The sequence below is a fragment of the Chiloscyllium plagiosum genome, chromosome 26 (genome assembly GCF_004010195.1).
Source record: "Chiloscyllium plagiosum isolate BGI_BamShark_2017 chromosome 26, ASM401019v2, whole genome shotgun sequence".
NCBI lineage: Eukaryota > Metazoa > Chordata > Chondrichthyes > Orectolobiformes > Hemiscylliidae > Chiloscyllium > Chiloscyllium plagiosum.
In genome coordinates, this window is record NC_057735.1 from 18,780,535 (window position 1) to 18,800,670 (window position 20,136).

The 20,136-nt window shown below is 37.3% G+C and overlaps 1 protein-coding gene across 8 annotated transcripts in view; it reads left to right on the top strand.

The window, feature by feature from the left end:
• LOC122563172 (membrane cofactor protein-like) overlaps window positions 1-20,136 on the top strand; it is a 65,282-nt gene that overhangs the window by 3,738 nt on the left and 41,408 nt on the right. For 7 of the 8 annotated variants that reach the window (XM_043716680.1, XM_043716674.1, XM_043716677.1 and 4 more), the window contains exons 2-6: window positions 7,593-7,793; window positions 10,249-10,345; window positions 12,630-12,703; window positions 14,978-15,163; window positions 19,015-19,197. In XM_043716680.1, the coding sequence (XP_043572615.1) occupies window positions 7,721-7,793; window positions 10,249-10,345; window positions 12,630-12,703; window positions 14,978-15,163; window positions 19,015-19,197 (613 nt within the window). In that variant the 5' untranslated portion in view covers window positions 7,593-7,720. The remainder of the gene's footprint in view (window positions 1-7,592; window positions 7,794-10,248; window positions 10,346-12,629; window positions 12,704-14,977; window positions 15,164-19,014; window positions 19,198-20,136) is intronic. The other variant, XM_043716681.1, reaches the window with a different exon arrangement.

Sequence of the window (20,136 nt, forward strand, 5' to 3'; positions counted from 1 at the left end):
CAGGGAACACTGTGTTGAATTAACAGGCAGTAGAAAGCTCAGGATAATTTTTGCAGACAGAATGTAGGTATTCTGCAAACTGGTCTGTCTTTGGAGCTCAACAATTTTGGGCCTTGAGTGCCCCAACCCCCAGGTCTTGTCATCACATGGACTACTACCACAACCATCCCATTGTCAGCTGCTTATTATCCCAATTAGCAGTCATTCATTCACCAGGCTGACCTTTACCCATTCCTTTGTCCAATTGTTGCTTTCTCTCTACCCATCATTTGCTCCTCATCCCTCTCCCACCCCATATATACCAACCTTTTCCTAGCCACAATCAGTTTTGAAGAAGGGTCAGTGGAACCAAAATATTAACTGTGTTTTGGCTGTGGAGCTGGTGGAGTTTTTGTTTTTGTTTCAGAATCGGAGAGAATCACACAGTGTTAGAGAGTCAAAGACAGGCACAGAGTGTATGAGGGTAGGAGAGAATCACACTGTGTAAGTGAGTCCCCCGGGCAGTTTCTGTTTTTGTTTCTAACACCTTTCTATAAATTGTTTGTATCCCCCTCACAACTTGTATTTCCACTATTTTTGCGTCATCTGCACATTTGGCTATAGTATATTCACTTCTTTCATTCAAGCCATTAACATATATTGTAAATAGTTGCGGTCCTAGCACTGATCCCTATGAAACCCCACTTACCATAGGTCACCAACCTGAAAAAGAATCCCTCATTCATTGTTTCCTGCCCATTAACTAATTCTCTACCTCTCAACAATGTGGACTCATCACTTAACCTTTTTTGAGGTTGTTTTGAATGCCTTCTGTAATGCCAAGTACAATGTATCTACTGTTCCTCTCTCTCCACTCTGGTTGGGACTTTGGTAGAAAACTGTACTAAATTAGGCAGGCTTGATTTCCATTTCATGAAGCCATGTTGACTCTGATTAGATTATGATTTTCCAAATATTGTTATTATTTCCTTAATTGACTCCAGTACTTTTTCAACAATAGACGTCAAACTCATTAGCCTAAAGTTACGCACTTTTTGGCTCACCCCCCACCTTTTTTTTTGAAAATGCATTTCTCATTAGCAGGTTTCCATTCCTCTGGTACTTCTCCAGAATCCACAAATTTTTGGAAGATTATAACCAATGCATTCACTATCTCTAGGATCTAGGATGTAACCCACCAAAGCCAGAAGACCCATCTGCCTTTAGCCTCATTAGTTTGTCCAACAGTATGGAAGCAGACCCGTCGGTTCAACCAGTGCATGCAGACCATAATCCCAAACTAAACTAGTTCCACCTGCTTGCACTTGGTCTGTAATCCTCCAAACATTTGTTATTAAGGTAGTTTTCTAAATATCTTTTAAATGTTGTAACTGTACCCACATACACCCATTTCCTCTGGAAGTTCAGTAGACACACTATTCTGTAAAAAATGAATAATTGCCCTTCGTGTCCATTATAAAACTTACTCCTTTCGCCTTAAAAAAATGCCCACTAGTCTTGAAATCCTCATCCTAGAGAAAAGATACCTGCCATTTACCTTATCTACACCTCTCAAGATTTTATAAACCTCTATAATATCACTTCTTAACCTCCTATGCTCCAGTGAAAATGTTCTCCTATAACTAAAACCCTCCATTCCCAGCAATATCCTGGTAAATCTCTTATGAATTTTTTCCAGCTTAATAATATCCTTCCTATAATAGGGTGACCAGAATTGGATATAGTACTTCAGAAGAGGCCTCAATGACATCTTGTACAACACAAGGTTATAGTTGAACAGGTTCATTTGGAAACACCAGCTTTTGAAGCGCTGCTTCTTCAGATGGTTGTGGAGAATAAGATCATAAACCACAGAATTTATAGCCACAGGAGTACAATTTTAGATTCATCCTTTCATCTTTTAGAATTGGATGTACTGTTATCTGTTCTTTGATATATTAATGTAAATATAATTTAACAGAAGTTCTGGGATTTACATTGTCAAAGAACAGAAGCCGGTACCCCATTCTAAAAGATGAAAGACTGAATCTAAAATTGGAACGTGTTTCATTGCATCTCCATGCCACTGTACTCCTGTGGCTATAAATTCTGTGGCTCATGATCTTATTTTCCACAACTACCTGATGAAAGAGCAGCGCTTTGAAAGCTAGTGCTTCCAAATAAACCTGTTAGATTATAACCTGGTGTGTGATTTTAAACTTTGTCAGCCCAGTCCAAAACCGGCACCTCCAAATCTTGTACAACCTTAGCATAATGTCCCAATTCCTATATTTAAAGGTCTGACCAATGAAGGCAAACATGCTAAATGCCTTCTTAACTGCCTTATCTATATGTGACACAAACTTCAAAGAATTATATACCTGAACCCCTAGATCCCTCTGTTGTACAACACTACTCAAGGCCCAATGTTTAATTGTATAAATCGTGCTTTTGTTTGTTTGACCAAAATGCAATACCTCACATTTATCTAAATTAAACTCTATCTGTCACTCTTCAGCCCATTGACCCATAGTGATAGTGATGGTACTTAATTTCTCCCCCATATCCTTTGGTATTTGTGGAATGTTTGAATTATCTTCCACTGTAAAGACTGATGCAAAATATCTTGTTAACTCTTCTGTCATTTCTTTGTTCCCCAAAACTATCTCCCCAGATTCATTTTCTAAGGGATCAATGTTCACTTTGATCCCTCTCTTCCTTGTTATGTACTTAAGCTCTTAGTGCTAGTTTTTATATTCTTCATTAGTTTGACCTCGTTTATTTTCTCTACCTATTATTCTATCCTGTCATTGTACTACCTTGCCTTGTTAGTCCTCCCAAAATATATCTCCTTATACTTTTCAGTATTAGATTTCAATTGTACTGCCTATATTGACCAGTAGTCTAATACTTTCTACCTCACTATTTTCACATTAAACCTTCTGCGTTCGTGTCTAGATCACTAATATGCACCAAGAGACCTAGCAACAAGCTGTCCACTGTGTCACTGGAAACAGACTTCCAGTCACAAAAACAACTTTTAACCATTACCCTCTGCATCCAGCTACTAAGCCAGTTTTGATACAATTTTCCAAATTATTTTGGATCCTTTGGGCTCTTATCTTAATTAGTCTCCTGTATTAAACATTGCCAGAGTTTTACAGGGGTCCAAAGTTAGTGTGCATCTGCCACACTAACTTTGGCTACAATCAAATCACTACCTTGAAGAACTGTGTCAAACCTGTCAGCTGTCAACAGCCCCTTACAAAGATATGTTGACTATGCTTGATTAATCTTTGCCTCTCCATGTAAAGACTGATTCAATCCCTTAGAATTTTCTCCAGTAGTTTCCTACCATTAATATTAGACCCACCATCCTCACAGTTCCTTGGTTTATTCCTACCACTCTTCTTGAAAATGGTACTAGATTAGTTGTTTTCCCAGTCCTCTGGCACTATTACTGTGTCCAGGGAGGATTTGAAAATTAATGTCAGGGTCCCCCGTAATCTTTGACTCCCATGGCAACCTGGGACTCTTGTGAATTTCAGGACTTATCCAGTATTAAACCTGCTAATACTTCCTCTCTTTCAGTGTTAATTCATTCAAATATAACACAGTTTCCTTCCCTAATTTCCATATCTTAATTGTTTTTCATGATGGTGAATACAGGTGTAAAGTGCTCATTTAAAACCTTATCCAAACCTTCCAGCTCTGCCCCACAATTTAATGGTCGTTCCTTAATGGATCCCACTCTCTTCTCTCATTATCCTCTTGCTCCTAATTTACTCATAAATTGTTTTTTAAATTTTTCTGCCAGTCATTTTTCACCCTCCGCCCTCTGTTTTCTCAAGTAACCCCTAGCTCTTTTTACACACTTATAGGGCTTTAATGTTTTCAACCATTGGTATCTACCACAAGCTACCCTTTTGTGTATCTCCAATCCTTCAATATTGAAGGTTCCCTGAAATTTTTTCTCTCATTCATCATCTTTGCAGGAACATTTTGGCCCTGCATGTTGCTCAGTGTTTCCTTTTTAAAGGACTCCCAATGCTCTGATGTAGATTTTCATAGAAATAATGACTTGCAATACACTTTGGCCATATCTTATCCTGAAAATGGCCTCTCCGAATTCAAATCTTTATTGTTGGAATGAAACAACTGTGCATACTGAAGATCTGGAATAAAGATAGGAATTGCAAGAGAATCTCAACAGGCCTACCAATATCTGTAGAGCTTCAGAACTCTGAAGAATGCTCTCTGGATTCGAAGTGTTAACTTTATTTCTGGCCCATTTTTGTTTTGTTTCATGACTACCTTAAACCTTAATGAGTCATGGTAATTATCACAGAAATGTTCTCTCTCTCTGACACTCCTATAACTTGCCCAACTTTGTTCTCTAAAGTTAGGGATGTCTATACACCAGCTTTAAAAGCTTTCCTGAATACAGTTTCAAATATTCAACCCCTAAATATTTCACACTTTTTCTATGTCAGTTAATAATGGGCATGTTGTAATCCCTTACTGTCATCATTCTGTTATTTTTTACACTTAGGTTTCCTTGCACATCTGCCCTTCAGTCATTTCGTAGCTGTTTGGATGTTTATAGTACTCTTCTAACTGCTATTGTCCCCTTTTTGTTTCTAGTTCTACCCTTATGGTCTTAATTGAGGAGCCTTCTAAGATATTGTCAGTAGACAATAGGTGCAGGAGTAGGCCATTCTGCCCTTCGAGCCTGCACCACCATTCATTATGATCATGGCTGATCATCCTCAATCAGTATCCTGTTCCTGCCTTGTCTCCATAACCTTTGATTCCACTATCCTTGAGAGCTCTATCTGACTCTTTCTTAAATGAATCCACAGAATGGGCCTCCACTGCCTTCTGGTGCAGAGCATTCCACACACCCACCACTCTCTGGTGAAGAAGTTTCTCCTCATCTCTGTCCTAAATGGCCTACCCTATATTTTTAAGCTGTGTCCTCTGGTTCGGGACTTGCCCATCAGCGGAAACATGTTTCCTGCCTCCAGAGTGTCCAATCCTTTACTAATCTTATACGTCTCAATCAGATCCCCCCTCAGTCTTCTAAACGCAAGGGTATTTAAGCCCAGTCGCTCCAATCTTTCAACATAAGATAGTCCCGCCATTCCAGGAATTGACTTCGTGAGCCTATGCTGTAATAGCCAGAATGTCTTTTCTCAAATTTGGAGACCAGAACTGCACACAATATTCCAGATGCGGTCTCACCAGGGCCCTGTACAGCTGCAGAAGAACCTCTTTGCTTCTATATTCAATCCCTCTTGTTATGAAGGCCAGCATGCTATTAGCTTTCTTCAGTACCTGCTGTACCTGCATGCTGGCCTTCATTGACTGGTGTACAAGAACACCCAGATCTCTTTGTACTGCCCCTTTACCTAACTTGACTCCGTTTAGGTAGTAATCTGCCTTCCTGTTCTTGCCACCAAAGTGGATAACCATACATTTATCCACATTAAACTGCATCTGCCATGCATCTGTCACTCACCTAACCTCTCCAGGTCACCCTGTAATCTCCTAACATCCTCCTCACATTTCACCCTGCCACCCAGCTTTGTATCATCAGCAAATTTGCTAATGTTACTATTAATACCATCTTCTATATCATTAATATATATTGTAAAAAGCTGCAGTCCCTGCACTGATCCCTGCAGTACCCCGCTGGTCACCCCCTGTCGCTCCTTACTGAAGTAATTGACTCCTTGATTGCTATTGTGACACCACCTCTCTTTCACTCTCTTTGTCTCACCTGCAGATTCTATACCCCAGAGCATAAGTTGCAGTCCTGTCCCTCAAACTTGTCTCCATGGCAGCCATGATGTCATATTCCCATACGTCAATGATCACTTTAAACTCATCTGCCTTACTTGGAACATTCCTTGCATTAAAATAAATGCCATCCAACACTAATGAACTCCTTTGTGTCTTAGCTTGATTATAAAAGCTCTGCCTGCCAGTATGACTTTATTTTATGTTTATTTCTGTGTCACCCACTATTGTACTTTCTCCACTCAGTACCCATTCCATTGCCAAATATGTTTAAATCCCATCACCAGCATACACAAACCCCTTATCAAGTATTTTGACCCATGTGGCTCAAGGGCAACACATCATACTTGTATATGTCCAATCTTTCTCAGATACAGACCTAGTAACTCAGGAATCTGAAGCCTTTCCTCCAACGTTTCAGCCTCACATTCATCTGTTGTTTGTAATTATTCTATACTCATTATCCTTCTTTTCAATCTGCTACTAAGCTCTCTAACTGCTGAGTTCTGAAGAAGAGTCACTGGACCTGAAACATTAAATATGTTTTTTCCACAAATGCTACCAGATGTGCTGTGTTTTTCCAGCAGATTCTATTTTTGTTTCTGATTTCCAGCATCTGCGGTTCTTTGTTTTATTTCCACAATGTCTTGTTGCAAGACCTCATTCTTATTTCTCCCTATGTCAATGGTATCAGTGTCAATGGCAGTCAACCGTCTGACTGCCAACCCTTCACCTTCAGAATGCTCTGCAGTTATCAAGTGATATCTTTCAGCAGGCCCCAGGTGGGCAACGCACCAGTGTGAAGTCATGTCTGTGACCATTGAAACACCTGTCTGTATGCCTGATGATTGAGTTTTCTACCACTATAGTTCATCTTATCTGTTGTCCCCTTGTGTAGCAGGGCTATGTCTGTACCCCCCAGAGGGAACGGTCATATTCCCTGTTTTCCAGTACACATTTTGGGTGAAATGCAGTGTGTGGGCTTTCTTAAGCTCCTGCTTCTGATTGCTGTTCAACTGTTGCTTCTTTGACTGTTCTTCATTAAGAACACGCTATCCACATAACTCTCAGCTTGTTGTGTCTCTAGCCGATGGGAATGTTTTAAAACCTAGCTTTCAGGCTAATCAAACTGATGTCACTCCTGCAGATGTGGTCATGTAAACTGCCAGGAGCATCTAAGATTTATGACATACTGAAAGCCATGTAATGCACAGAATTAAGTTTTCGAACATATTTAATACCTTTAGTTTTGAAAAGCAACTCACTTATTTTTCAAGCTGAGTACACAATTAATTGTTTTATTTTTGAAAGAACTTGCTAGAATTCATACCTTTCCTTAATGCAGCTTTATGATGGACAATAACAATTCCACCACTACTTTCCTGGATTTGGGTTAAAATTCTGGAAGGGGTCTATAACTTTTTCTTAAAGAAATGCTTTCTCAGAAATGCTTTGAAATTTGAAATTCAAAAATTGATATTGATACGTGATGTATGTTTCATCCTAATCCAGAACCCAGCTTGCTTTTCATAATTCACACATTTACCAATTTACATAAGTTTTAAACAGCCTATAAAGAACAAACAAAAAGTGGGAATATAGTTGGTGAAAATGCTAATATAGAGAAATACAAGACAAGAACAAAGTGCAGGATATCAATAAATTAAAGTGAAATTATAAGTTCAGCTACTTGGATGGAAAGAATGATGTTGAACAGAAGAGATTTTAGAGTTAAAGATTGGTCTCTTAGCTACCTAGAACTTTTATGCTACTGAAATAAGGAGCATAATTGTGTTTTTTTTGTTTTAAAGGTGACTGTAGCAAACCTCCACTGTTGGAAAATGGATTCCCAACAAACAAATTTACTCCTGAGACCTTGTTTGATGTGGGTACAGAGATCACTTATAAGTGTAATTTGGGTTATGTGTTTAAGAAAGAAATGTTAAATGGTTCAAGATCTGTTACTTGCAAGGAAGATTCAACATGGACAGCACTGGAGGTCATTTGTGAATGTAAGTAATGAGTCATTTGATTTTATCCTATGTCATTTCTCCTTGCCCATTCTTTTACATAAAAAGTGACTCCTGCTGGAGCAAGTGCATTTTCATGAGTAACTCTCTAGTACTTAGTTTTGAAGTTCAATGTTAATATATGTGCATTGTTCTTTACCTATGAAATATGTGTCTTACCTCTGACTCTTAGGTGAGGACAAACTGATTACAATTGATGTATCAAAAGTGCCTCAACCTTAATACTCATAAAATTTGGAAGCATAGTCTATCCATGGAAACGTTAGACTACAAATTGAGGCATTTTAGTTACTCAATGCCTAATTGCCTTTTGTTGTATGTTAGTATTCCTAAATGATAATTTTTTAAGCTGAAAAAAGCAGGAAAGGAAGGGAGCTTACACTGCTTAAAATATTGCATCTTCTCAGTATTTACCGAAACTTTATTATAATTTATGACTTGTAAATTTAGAAACAAAATCAGATTTCTCTTCCCTGCTACTTTGGCTTTCATTTTTAAGATTCAACCAGATCTGTTTTTGTTGAGTACTGGACTATAAAAGTCGGGAGATTTTGCTAAAACTGTAAAAGTCACTAGTTAAACCACACTCAGAATACTATTAACAAATTTGGTCCCTTGTTCAAAGGAAAGGAAGGCTGGCATTGAAGGCAATCCAGAGCAGGCTCCAGAGATTGATACCTGTTATGGAGGTAATATCTTAAAAGAAGTTGAGTAAGTAGGGACTGTACTCCTTGGAGTTTAAGAATGAGATATGACCTTATTGAAGCACACAAAATTCTAAGGGGGTTTGACAAGGTGGAAAGAGGAATTGTTATCCCCTTCTGGGAGAGACCAGGACCAGAGGGCAAAAATCCCAAAGTATGGGGTCACTCAGTTAGGGAAAGAGATGAGAGGAATTTCAACTTTGAAGAAAGAGAATCTGTGGAATTCCTTAAAGCTGTAGAGGCTGGGTCATTGTGGGCATTCAAAGCTAAGATAGACACATTTCTCATCAATAGCAAAATCAAGGGTTAGGAGTCAAAGGCAGAAAAATGGAGTTGAGGATTATTAGATCAGCCATAAACGCATTCAGCCCCCCAATGGGCTGAATAGGTCACTTCTGTTTCCATGTCTTATGTTGAAGTACTTAATTCGTTAATCCAGTGATTGGGACATGACATATTAAGGATGTTTAATACTGCGTATGTTTAAAATCAAAATATGTTGTTTTGTTGAATGACTCAGATTTTATATCTCTAGACAAAGTTTATTGACTTTCTGCATTTCTGTCCGTATTTGTCTGAGGAAACAATTAAGTTTAAAATGTCAGCAAAGAATCTTTGACCTTCATTTCTGGAAGCAATGTGTAAGTGTAATGTATTGGATGCAGGTCAGAGAAGGTTTAGCAGACTGATACTTAAATGGTATGGGGAAAAATTGGACAGCCTAGGCTTTTATCAACTAGAATTTACAACACTAAGATTAATTGATTGAAACATATGATCTTGGGGGTTGGGCATGGAGATGATGCTTCCTCTTTATATGAGAATATAGAATTATTGAAAAATAAGGAGTCCTCCATTTAAAGCGTAAAGTGAATTTGTTTCTCATAGTGTCCTGGATCTTTAGGAACTCTCTGCCTGAAACAGCAATGGAAGCAGCTTTGGAAAATTTTCAAGGTGGGGTGGATAGAATCTTGGTAATTGAGGCTGTGAAAGATTATTGTGGGTTGGCTTGTGGTTACAATCAAATCAGCTTTGAATTTATTAAGTGGCCTAACTCTTTTTCATTGTTCATATATAGTCATGAGGAAAGCTTTGAGAAATTCACACCACTTTTCTTAAGAGAGGAGAAGGCTGAAAGATTTGATTGAAGTTTTCAAATTCATGATTAGTCTAGAAGGAGAAATTTGGAGAAATTGTTCCTTCTCATGAACAGATTAAGAATGAAAGGGCAGATGTTAAAGTGATTTTCAAAAGAAGTAAACATGATATGAGAAGAATTTTATCATTGAGCAAATGGTTTGGGTCTGGAATGCACTGCCTGGAAGTGTGGTAGAAGCAGATTTAGTTGAAGAATTAGTTTTGTGCAGTTTTAAAGGAAGAGGGCAAATGAGTTGCAGTAAGTCATCTTGCTCACTCAGAACTAGTGCAGACAAGATGGACTGAGTGGCCACATTCTGTACATAAAACTTCTGTAATTTTGTTAATAAAGATTGCTTTTGTACTTCTGTCTTATTGATTTATTCTGTGGCACAGTTAAAAGGAATCTTAGCAAATTTTTTGGACTGCTAATGGATGGAAAATCTAGCCCTAAATTGCAGAATTGGGGAAACCTGTTCTTGGAAATAAGTGTAGATTTGCCTGTACACATATATTTAATGAAATTAAAAACTGAAAAGAAAATTCTGTTGGAGACCTTGGTATTATGCAATACTCTTTCTCTTTTTGCTCTATAGCAAAGATATGTGGTAACCCAGGCAAGATAGCAAATGGATATTACGAGGCACCAAATGCTACTTTTGGAAGTAAAGTTATTTTTCACTGTGACACAGGGTAAGCATTTTGTGTACCAAATCCTGAATGAGGCTGAAGTGACTTTAGTTTTTATATTGCTTAATAATGTCAGGTTGTCTTTCCTGTCTATTTTTCCAAAGATTTACAGTGATTCTGCAACTAACAACCTGATGGTACTCTTTGCCTAATTCAAATCAACATTGTATTTTCTAAAATCCTATGAGGAAATTATGTACAAATGTTGTCCCCATATAAATCTTCTGAAGGAGTCTATCAGAATTGGTAGTTGGTCTTTTGAATATTGCTGTTGGCACCTCAGGAAAAATATGCTCATGTGTGATGAGTGTATGAGCAGTAACCTGTAGACAATAATGATTTACAACTGAAACACATTGAAATAGAAGTAAAATGCTATAAGTACTTGGGTTAGATGGCACATGTGTTGAGGGAAATAATCTACATTTTATGAGCTTGGTCATCACACTGAGTGAATCTTGCTGGATTGCTTCCCCTGGTTTTGGAACTCGCTGCATCACAGCTAATTGTGAGATTGTCTACATGGGGACTAATAGAAGCTGCTTGGAAACTGAGCTGAGAGAACAACTGGGGTAAACAGAAGAGCAAAACAAACTAGGAGAAACAGGGAGAATTTGTTTCAGTCTGTGATATGAGCAGATTTTATAATGTGTTTTTTTTCCAGGAGTCAAGTAGTCTCACCTCTGTGAGACAACTCTTTCATTTTGTTTTTTTAAATAATTTTTTAGTTTGGAGCTGTCAACTGAGAGCTGAAAAGTGACCTTCAGACTGTGAGCACCAGCTTATGTTTAAAAAAAGCGAACAAGTTGTTATTTATTTTTGAGGCCAGGCTTGAGAGTTGCAGGTTGGTTCTTGACCAAAGAACTCTGTAAACTCTTTGCTCTGGGGAGGCAGTACGTTTAACCAGATGGCAGATGTTTTGCCATTAATGAGATCAATACCTGGAAATTAGTTAGAGCAAGTTTGGGATAGAACGTGAAGATCAGATGGAAGGAGGACCCCAAGCTTTTTGAACTGTGGATTTCTGAGAGTAGGAGCTTTGTCTGTTGATGCAATAGTTTGAAGATTTGAAAGCTCACTGCCTAACTTCCCATTATCAACTATTGAAAGTTCAGAAAATAGAAACTAAATTACAAACATTATTGAATCATCCTCAGAATGCACTGGAAAAGGTGACATCAATCAACATCTTCAGAAAATCAATCAAGAAACAATTCCATATCCCTGTGAAGCAACACATCATGAAAACTGCTAAAGTGATCTGGCCAACTTTGTTATTTTTCTTTTTGTTTATTTTATCTCTTAATTCTGTTTTCTGGCTATGTTTTGTGTGATTGGAACTGTAAAAGGTTATTGTGTTTAAATCATAAACACTAATTAAATTATTTTATTGTTTAACTTTGCAAAAGTTTCTGTATTGTTAATAAATTGTCAAGTCTTTTGTTTAAGCTATAAACCTGGTTTCTAGTGTCAATCATTCAGAGTCTGGTGTTGGCTATTCAAAATGTCTGCTTGGGAACCATTGGGCTCACTTGTAAGGATATTGAGTATTTTATGAGGGTATTGAGTATTTTAATTTTACCATGTTGCGAATACAGAATTAGGAAGGTTGAACTGGTTTGGTATATCATAACAAAAAATGGTACATCCTTTTGACCGAAGGATAGAATCTGATGACGACTTACTGTTCACTGATTTTCCTGTTTCCCAAATTGAATTGCTGACAGCTGCAGTCTAATGGAAAATGTTCAGTTCTGATTCTAATCTACCTCTCTGAGTCTTCAGAAAGTGATCACAGACCACTTCCTCAGATTTTACAAGGTATTTAGACATGGTACTTGGAATTCTGTCAGGTTTTATGAACTTCTACTGAGAAAAAGAGAACAACTTGCACCTTCTGGGCTGTCTTCCTTACTGATTATTTAGGTGTGTAAAACAAAAGTCCAAATACAGTTTGCAAGATACCTATTAACATTGAAGCCTCTGTAATTTTTTTTTAAAACCAGGTTCCAGTAATTAAGGACCTCTTAACTCATTGAAAGCTTTGCTTGCATTTTCTCACAAACAGACCTGATATTTGAAAATAGCAGGTGACTTGCAGCATATATTAAGTTGTTGTCTACATTACTTTTAAAATCTACATGATAATTTATTTTCAGGCCAGGAAAAAAGGCAAACTGTTCCATGTTTTCTGAATTTTCCTCACAGCCCTTAAATAAGTCATTGTTGCAAGCTCAATCATATCTGCATTTGTTTTTCTACACTAATTTGTTTTTCTTTTTCTTAGATATAAGATGGTGGGTCGAAGTTTTCGAGTTTGTAAAGCTGATGGTTGGGATGGCCAAATCCCAGCATGTGAAGGTAAGTTATGATCTATATTCTTTGGGTAGTTGATTTGTATTTCAATGAGCAATTTGGGTTTCTAACTTTGGCCTATTGAGGGATGCTGCATGCGATCAGTTTAGACTTTTGTGTCTTGCATGACCAAACACAGACCATATCCTTTTTTAAAAAAAAATGTCCTTCTTAAAAGGACTTGCGGGGGCACGAAAGAGTTATTCCAGCAATGAATTATTTCAGCCCTAGGATTCTTAAACCAAGTCTTTGTCCATTTCTGTGGCACATTGGTTTGTTTGGCATTAGTGAGTGCTTATGATGAAGATGATGGAGACACTTTTCCATCCACAAAACCTACAACCTTATGCATTATTATACTTAAGGTCCAAAGATGTTAATTCCACATATTTTGAATAGTTATGCAATTCAATTTTTGAATGTCGTAGATTGGTTAAAGTACAGAATAGAACAGAATATCCTTTATTGTCAAGTGTACTTAATTACAGGAGTACAGTGAAAAGTTTACAATGTCACCCCACATGGCACCACCTTAGGTACAAAGTACCTAGGTACAGATCTTAGATATAAAATACTGAAACAAAGGGGGAAAAAGGAAAATGTTACATTATCTTACAGTTATTCATAGTATAAGTTATAAAAATGAGAAGTAAAGTTAAAGATAAGCATTACAGTCTTTGATGGAGACCATGAAACCTATTGTATCTTGGCCAACTTTGTGAAAAGGCAAATCAGCTTAAGCCAATTCCCTTTTGAACGTCGTGATTCAATCTGTCTTTACTACTGTCTGAGTCTATGTATTCCAAATTCTAATCATTTGCTGCTTTTAAAGGAGAACACTTTTCCTCACGTCACTTCTAGTTCTTTTGCCTGAAAATAATGCCGGTGTTTCTTGACCTTTCTACCAATGGGAATGATTTCAGTCCAAACCATTCATAATTTTAAGCCTCAAGAGTGTGGTGCTGGAAAAGCACAGCATCTGAGGAGCAAGAGAATCGGCGTTTCGGGTATAAGCCCTTTATCAGGGATTCCTAATGAAGGGCTAATGCCCAAAACATCAATTCTCCTACCCCTCGGATGGTGCCTGACCTGCTGTGCTTTTCCATTCTCGACTCTGATCTCCAGCATCTTCAGTCCTCACTTCCTCCATGATTTTAAGCCTACCATGTATCATGAGAATAATAGTAACTGGACTCCGTGTTAACTCTGCCAGAACCCCTTGATATTTCCAGCACTTTTTGATTAAGATTTTTGTGAATATTTTACTTTTCTTTCATTGTATCTTTGGTAATGCTGAAACATTTAGATTATTGGTGTTATGTTCCAGGGTTTCACAAGTAACTCAACAAGAAGATCCATTATTTTTATGTTTAGCAGGGTTCATATCTGAAAAAGGGTAATCAACTTCAAACATTTACTTTGTTCCTCTCCACAGATGCTGCATGATCTGCTAACTATGTCAAGCATTTTCTGTTTTTTATTTCAGACTTTCAACATCTACAATCCTTTATTTTTATAAAAGGAACCTCTAACGGGGAAGATTTCTTTGGTAGCTCTTTAAAACAATATAGAAGGATAACTGAACTCAGATTCCGTGATTCACATTATCAGGAATTTAAATGAGATATATTGGATCAGAATTCTGGAACTCCATCATTAATGGCATTGTAGATCATGAGCTTTTCTTTTGTTTTTCCTCTTAAAATTGCTCAGTGATCCAGCAAATGATCATAATACATGTGTTGGATATATTCAGGCACAGCAATGCCCAAGGAATAGTTGGGTTAATTCATTTTTACAGCATATTAAAAAAGAAATTGTTCCTCAATCTTGTTGACTGCAAATCTCCTGCATTAAAACTTTTAATTGTACATGCAGCATAATTTATAAGGATAGCTAAAATCTGCTCTTTAGAATAGTGTGCTGCAATTTTATCTGCCTGGTTTGGTATGAGGTGGTGGGGGAGGAATGCTGCTGTAAGCTGCCATTTGTATGCAATGCCATTTGAAGTTAGTTTTCAGAGATATTTGCTGTACTTGGATTTGCATATATTCTGTACTGTACATACTGTACTGACTAACATTTGACTCAATGTTAGTCAAGGTTGAGCTCCATTTTTTATAATCAGTGTTTTAATTTTACTTCTGGTATCTCTGATTTGGCTTGTTTTTTTGGCAGTCTGTCATGTCTGAACTGAAAAATAATTAATTCTGGAAAGTATAGTTTTCATTTGACTGTTTAGCCAGATCATTAAGTATGTTCCATTCTCCCTTACCCAAGCCATCACATGCGATGACCTTCCACCTATCAGTAATGGGAAAACTCCATCACTACCTCATGGAGATCACTGGCAATATGGAATGGTTGCAGCATATTCTTGTAACAATGGCAATTCGTTGATTGGTGCAGAGAAACTTACTTGTACAGAGTCTGGAAAGTGGGACAATGACCCACCTACTTGCAAAGGTACAGAACTTTGTTATCTTTAAACTTGCCACTTAACTTGCAAGTGTATAGTTATAGGGTAGTGTTTACATAAATGTTGCTATTTACTCCTTTGCTAAAAATCATTTAATAGACATGATGAAGAAATTGTTCATCATATGTTAGAACCCTTGCTCGTTTTTTATTATCATTTTTGATAGAAGCTAGATTAGATTAGATTAGATCAGTTACTGTGTGGAAACAGGCCCTTCAGCCCATCAAGTCCACACCGACCCTCAGAAGAGCAACCCACTCAGACCCATTTCTCTACACCTAACACTACAGGCAATTTAGCATGGCCAATTCACCTAATTTTTTGACTGTGGGAGGAAACCGGAGCACCCGGAGGAAACCCACACAGGCACAGGGAGAATGTGCACACTCCACACAGACAGTTGCCTGAGGCGGGAATTGAACCCAGGTCTCTGACACTGTGAGGGAGCAGTGCTCTATGCTGAGAGTTAAAAGAAACCTAACCTGCACATTTTTTGACTGTGGGAGGAAACCGGAGCACCCGGAGGAAACCCACGCAGGCACAGGGAGAATGTGCACACTCCACACAGACAGTTGTCTGAGGCGGGAATTGAACCCGGGTCTCTGACACTGTGAGGGAGCAGTGCTCTATGCTGAGAGTTAAAAGAAACCTTCAGACTGTGAGCAACAGATTGTTTTTCTAAAAGAAGGAAAACAAACAAACCGATATTTGTTCATAGGACCTGACATGGAAATTAATTGCAGGTTGATTCTTGGTCAAAGAATACTGGAGACATTTTGGTTCCTTAGGTGCATAAGTCTCAAGTGTTGTTGAGTGTTCGGATGTTCGCAGCATCCATCAAAGAGAGGCCTGTGTCAATCAGTCTTATTGAGAGTATGTTGAGAAAAACAGAAAGAGGAACCAAAGTTTGAATTCTGCTTTTTGTCAGGAGTATGGCTGCCAAATCTACAGGATGGAGGTTTGATTGTTCCCTGATGATCCTCCCAGAGTCAGTTGTTGATGGTTTGGAGAATAGAATGTTAGTTATAAGAAGTATATAAATATTTCAAGCTACTTGCATTGACTGATATCTTGAAAAATCAAACAAGGTAAAATCCCATGTGCCTGTGATATTCAAATCATTGAATTATCCAGTTATATATCTTTTATTTCTCTTTTAATTTATCCCTTCATTGAGTGTGTGTGTCTGTCTTTGTGAGTGGGGACTAGACTCAGAGAAGATTATATTTAAATCATAGATATCAATTAGATTATCTTATTGTTTGACGTTGCTCAGCTCAAGCTCCTATTTTTAAAACAAATAATTATTTTGTTTAAGCTATAAATTTGGTGTCTGGTGTAGATTATTCAAAAAAGTCTGATTAAGAACCATTGGGGGCATTTTCAGAGTCATTGAATGCTTTAATTGCATTGTGATACAGATGCAGGGATAAGGAGGCTGATTTGATTTGTCTGTCTGTATCCATATTGTAACGCATATATGTCTGTAATGTTAATGCTATTCAAAAGTATTTTCAAGTATTCTTCTCATAAGTGATACCTTGCACGTTACTTTTTATTGTGTCAGTCCTTTTTGAAAACAATATTTTGTGCTGTGCAGGCCAGCAATCTCTTAGTAACTCTCATTTCCAAGCGTTACTAGGTGATTCCATTAAATTCTGCCGAGCAGAATAGAGGCATAAGTCATTGCAAAAAATTTAATAGGTCTTTTAGGACTGTTCAGGGGTCAATGAAGAGGCGTTCAAAGGTATTGACAATGCGGTAGATTCCTTGAAAAGGGGAGAGAGAGAGGAAATAAAGAGAGAGAGAGAGATGTGGTTGCCGTGTTAGGCAGTGCTGCTTTTAGCTGTATCGTGGAGAAAGAAGCTGAACTGCTCAAGTTGTAAAACTTTTATTGAGAAGTTCAGAGCCATTGAATATTTCCTTGCTGATTGACCTCCCAAATATGTTTTAGGAGCTGTTAGACAACTAAGTTTTGGGGTCATCTGTAGACAAGTGTTGGAACCTATCGGGGCTTGGAAAAAACTGTCCGAAATGATTAGTTGAGATTGGGGTATAAAAGGTTTATCACAGGTATTTACTTAACCAGCTAAGCAAAGTTAAAATTGAAGGAAAAGCACTAAGGTAGTTCTAGATTGGTGAAAAACTGGAGTTATACGTATAAGTTCGATAGTGTAGTTTTTGGAGACTAAGGGAGCATAAACCCAGGAAAGGAGAGCAATACTTCAGATCAGTTGTCATCGATTCAGTCCAATTCCTGAGAAGGAATTTCACAGTCAGATGAATAAAAATGAAGAATTTAATCTCTTGTGAAATTGAATGAGATTTGATGACTTACTGCATTATGAACAGCTGGGGGGAGTTGCTCAGAATTTCATGGGATCTGACTTGATTGCATTTGCTGCTGTGGGGTGTTCAATCACATCTGTTGCCCATATTAACCACATGTTAATTCTGTGTGTTAGAATATAAATGGTAAATGTATTGTAAATTGTATTACTGTTCTGACATTGCATATTAATGTTTATTGTTTTGTTCAAAATCACGGACTCTTGCAATCTGTTATCTTAACAAGTACCCCTTTGTCAAGTAAACAAAATGGTTATTGATTTCAGCCAGATTGACGCTTTAATTTGGTGGAGAAAGTGAGGTCTGCAGATGCTGGAGATCAAAGTTGAAACTTTATTGCTGGCTTTAATTTGGTGATCTGGTCCAGGATTATAAAAGTTTCCAATCTGAATCTATTCTGCATGTCACATATAGCCATTTTGCTATCACCAGTTAGGTTGAATGACTTCTATATTTTTCAACAACTTGATTTTATAAGTATGTTGATATGTTATACTTTACCTTGTTGCCAAATCAGAATATGACAGTAATGCATGGGAAAGCTGGAGGTTGGGATGATACTCTCTTTTTCTAAATCAGCCATACTCATTTGAAATAAGTGGAAGCTTGTAAACTGTTAATGAGGCTTATATTTTAAATTCAATTGTTCACCTTCCAAGTGCAGACAAAATGCCATTATCTGAATAGATTGTGAAAATATTGCCCATTTTAAGGCATGATGTTCTGCAGAATCATATAATGAAACAGTGAGGTAAAATGACAATAATATTTTTGCTTGGACATCTTTTAATTTATTATACAAGGCTGGAGCAGCTAAATATGCTGCTGAAACAATTTTGTTCTCACAACTATGAACCCTTGTCAAATTGTTAGAATAGAAAATCTTGACCTTTAATTTTTTTTAAACTTTATCAAGATTGATATAATTCACAATACTGCCATTTATTAAGTAGTGTAATATTAGCTCAGTTGGATTATAGTAAAATTAATATAAGAATTTTGGCAGTGGAGTTAAAGTAGTATTTTATAACTTGAATGAATGAATATCTGTTCAATTTAGATTTAGCCTAGAATGGTTATTTTATAGAATACTAGTTTGATCTGTGAAAGGTTAATTTGTATTCAAAGACAGTAAAAGTGGCACAAATAGGACAAATCTAACCTAGACAAGCTCAATCTGTTAACCTACATAAACCATAGTTAAGATTATTTCAAGACATCTAAGAAAAAATTGCTATTCTAAATGAAAAGAGATTCTTAAATTTTAGTGTACTCAAAAAAGAATTCGGAATTTGTAAAAGGCACTCATTATATATTGATTGGTATTTAACAACAGGGCTTAAAAAGCACGGTGTTTTAAAATCTTATGTCTACACATCTCTTTTATAGCATAGATATTGTACTCAGTGATGATAAAGGTAATATTACTGGTAGTATCATAAGCTCAGTCAGTTATCTAGTACATCTTGATGCATTATGTTTTTTGTAGTTGTTGAATGTCAACGTCCTGAACTGCCTGCCAATGGCAAAATAAAAGAAGGATTTGGACCCAAATATAGATATCGAGAGACCATCAGTTATATCTGTAATGAAGGCTTTGAGATGGTTGGCGACCATGTGATTGAATGTAAAGAGAACAATACATTTATACCAGCACCACCTATCTGCAAACGTAAGTAACGATTCCTTCAGATAAATCCTGCATTTTTGGTCCTCTTCACTCTTGTGAAGGTTTTAAATAAATGAAATCAAAAGATGTGGTTAGTAGGGTGAACATTGCTTCAAGTCTGGGAAAGTATGTAATGTGTATTTTTTCTGTTTTGGACTTCCACTGATGTGGATATTTTAAATAAATGAAATTTTGTGCCTTGATGTTCTTTTAAAATACTATGCAAGATTGGTTTTCAAAAAATGCCTAGCTGTTAAAAATACAGAAGCCAGAACACCTTGCTAAGGTTTTAATTATCTCGGAGTGAAAAGGGTTCAAAGTATAAAGCCTTTTGTCTTCTATAAAAAGGTATTGTCCTGTCTTCATGTAAGAGAATTAGTGCTGTTGATTGTTTGCTCCAGAAGGCGTTGTTCTGCGGCAATGTGTGATGGTGCAGGTCTCCCATGTTCACAGTAAACCTATTTTTTCATCACATGAGTCAAATCTGCCAGCTATCACCAATAAAATTCACCAGTTGGTAAATAAGTAATCCTGCCCAATATGGTCCATGATTAACATAAGACCACCAAAATAGCGAGACAAAAAATATTAAAGTGCATTTAATTCATCATTAACTGTTCTGGTAGGCTTATTATATAATAATAATTGAGGTGTTGACTAATTATTGAGTCATAGAGATGTACAGCATGGAATCAGACCCTTCGGTCCAACCCGTCCATGCCGAACAGATATCCCAATCCAATCTAGTCCCTCCTGCCAGCAGCCGGCCCATATACCTCCAAACCCTTCCTATTCATGTACCCATCCAAATACCTCTTAAATGTTGCAATTGTACCAGCCTCCACCACTTCCTCTGGCAGCTCATTCCATACCCGTACCACCCTCTGTGTGAAAAAGATGCCTCTTTGGTCTCTTTTATATCTTTCCCCTCTCACCCTAAAC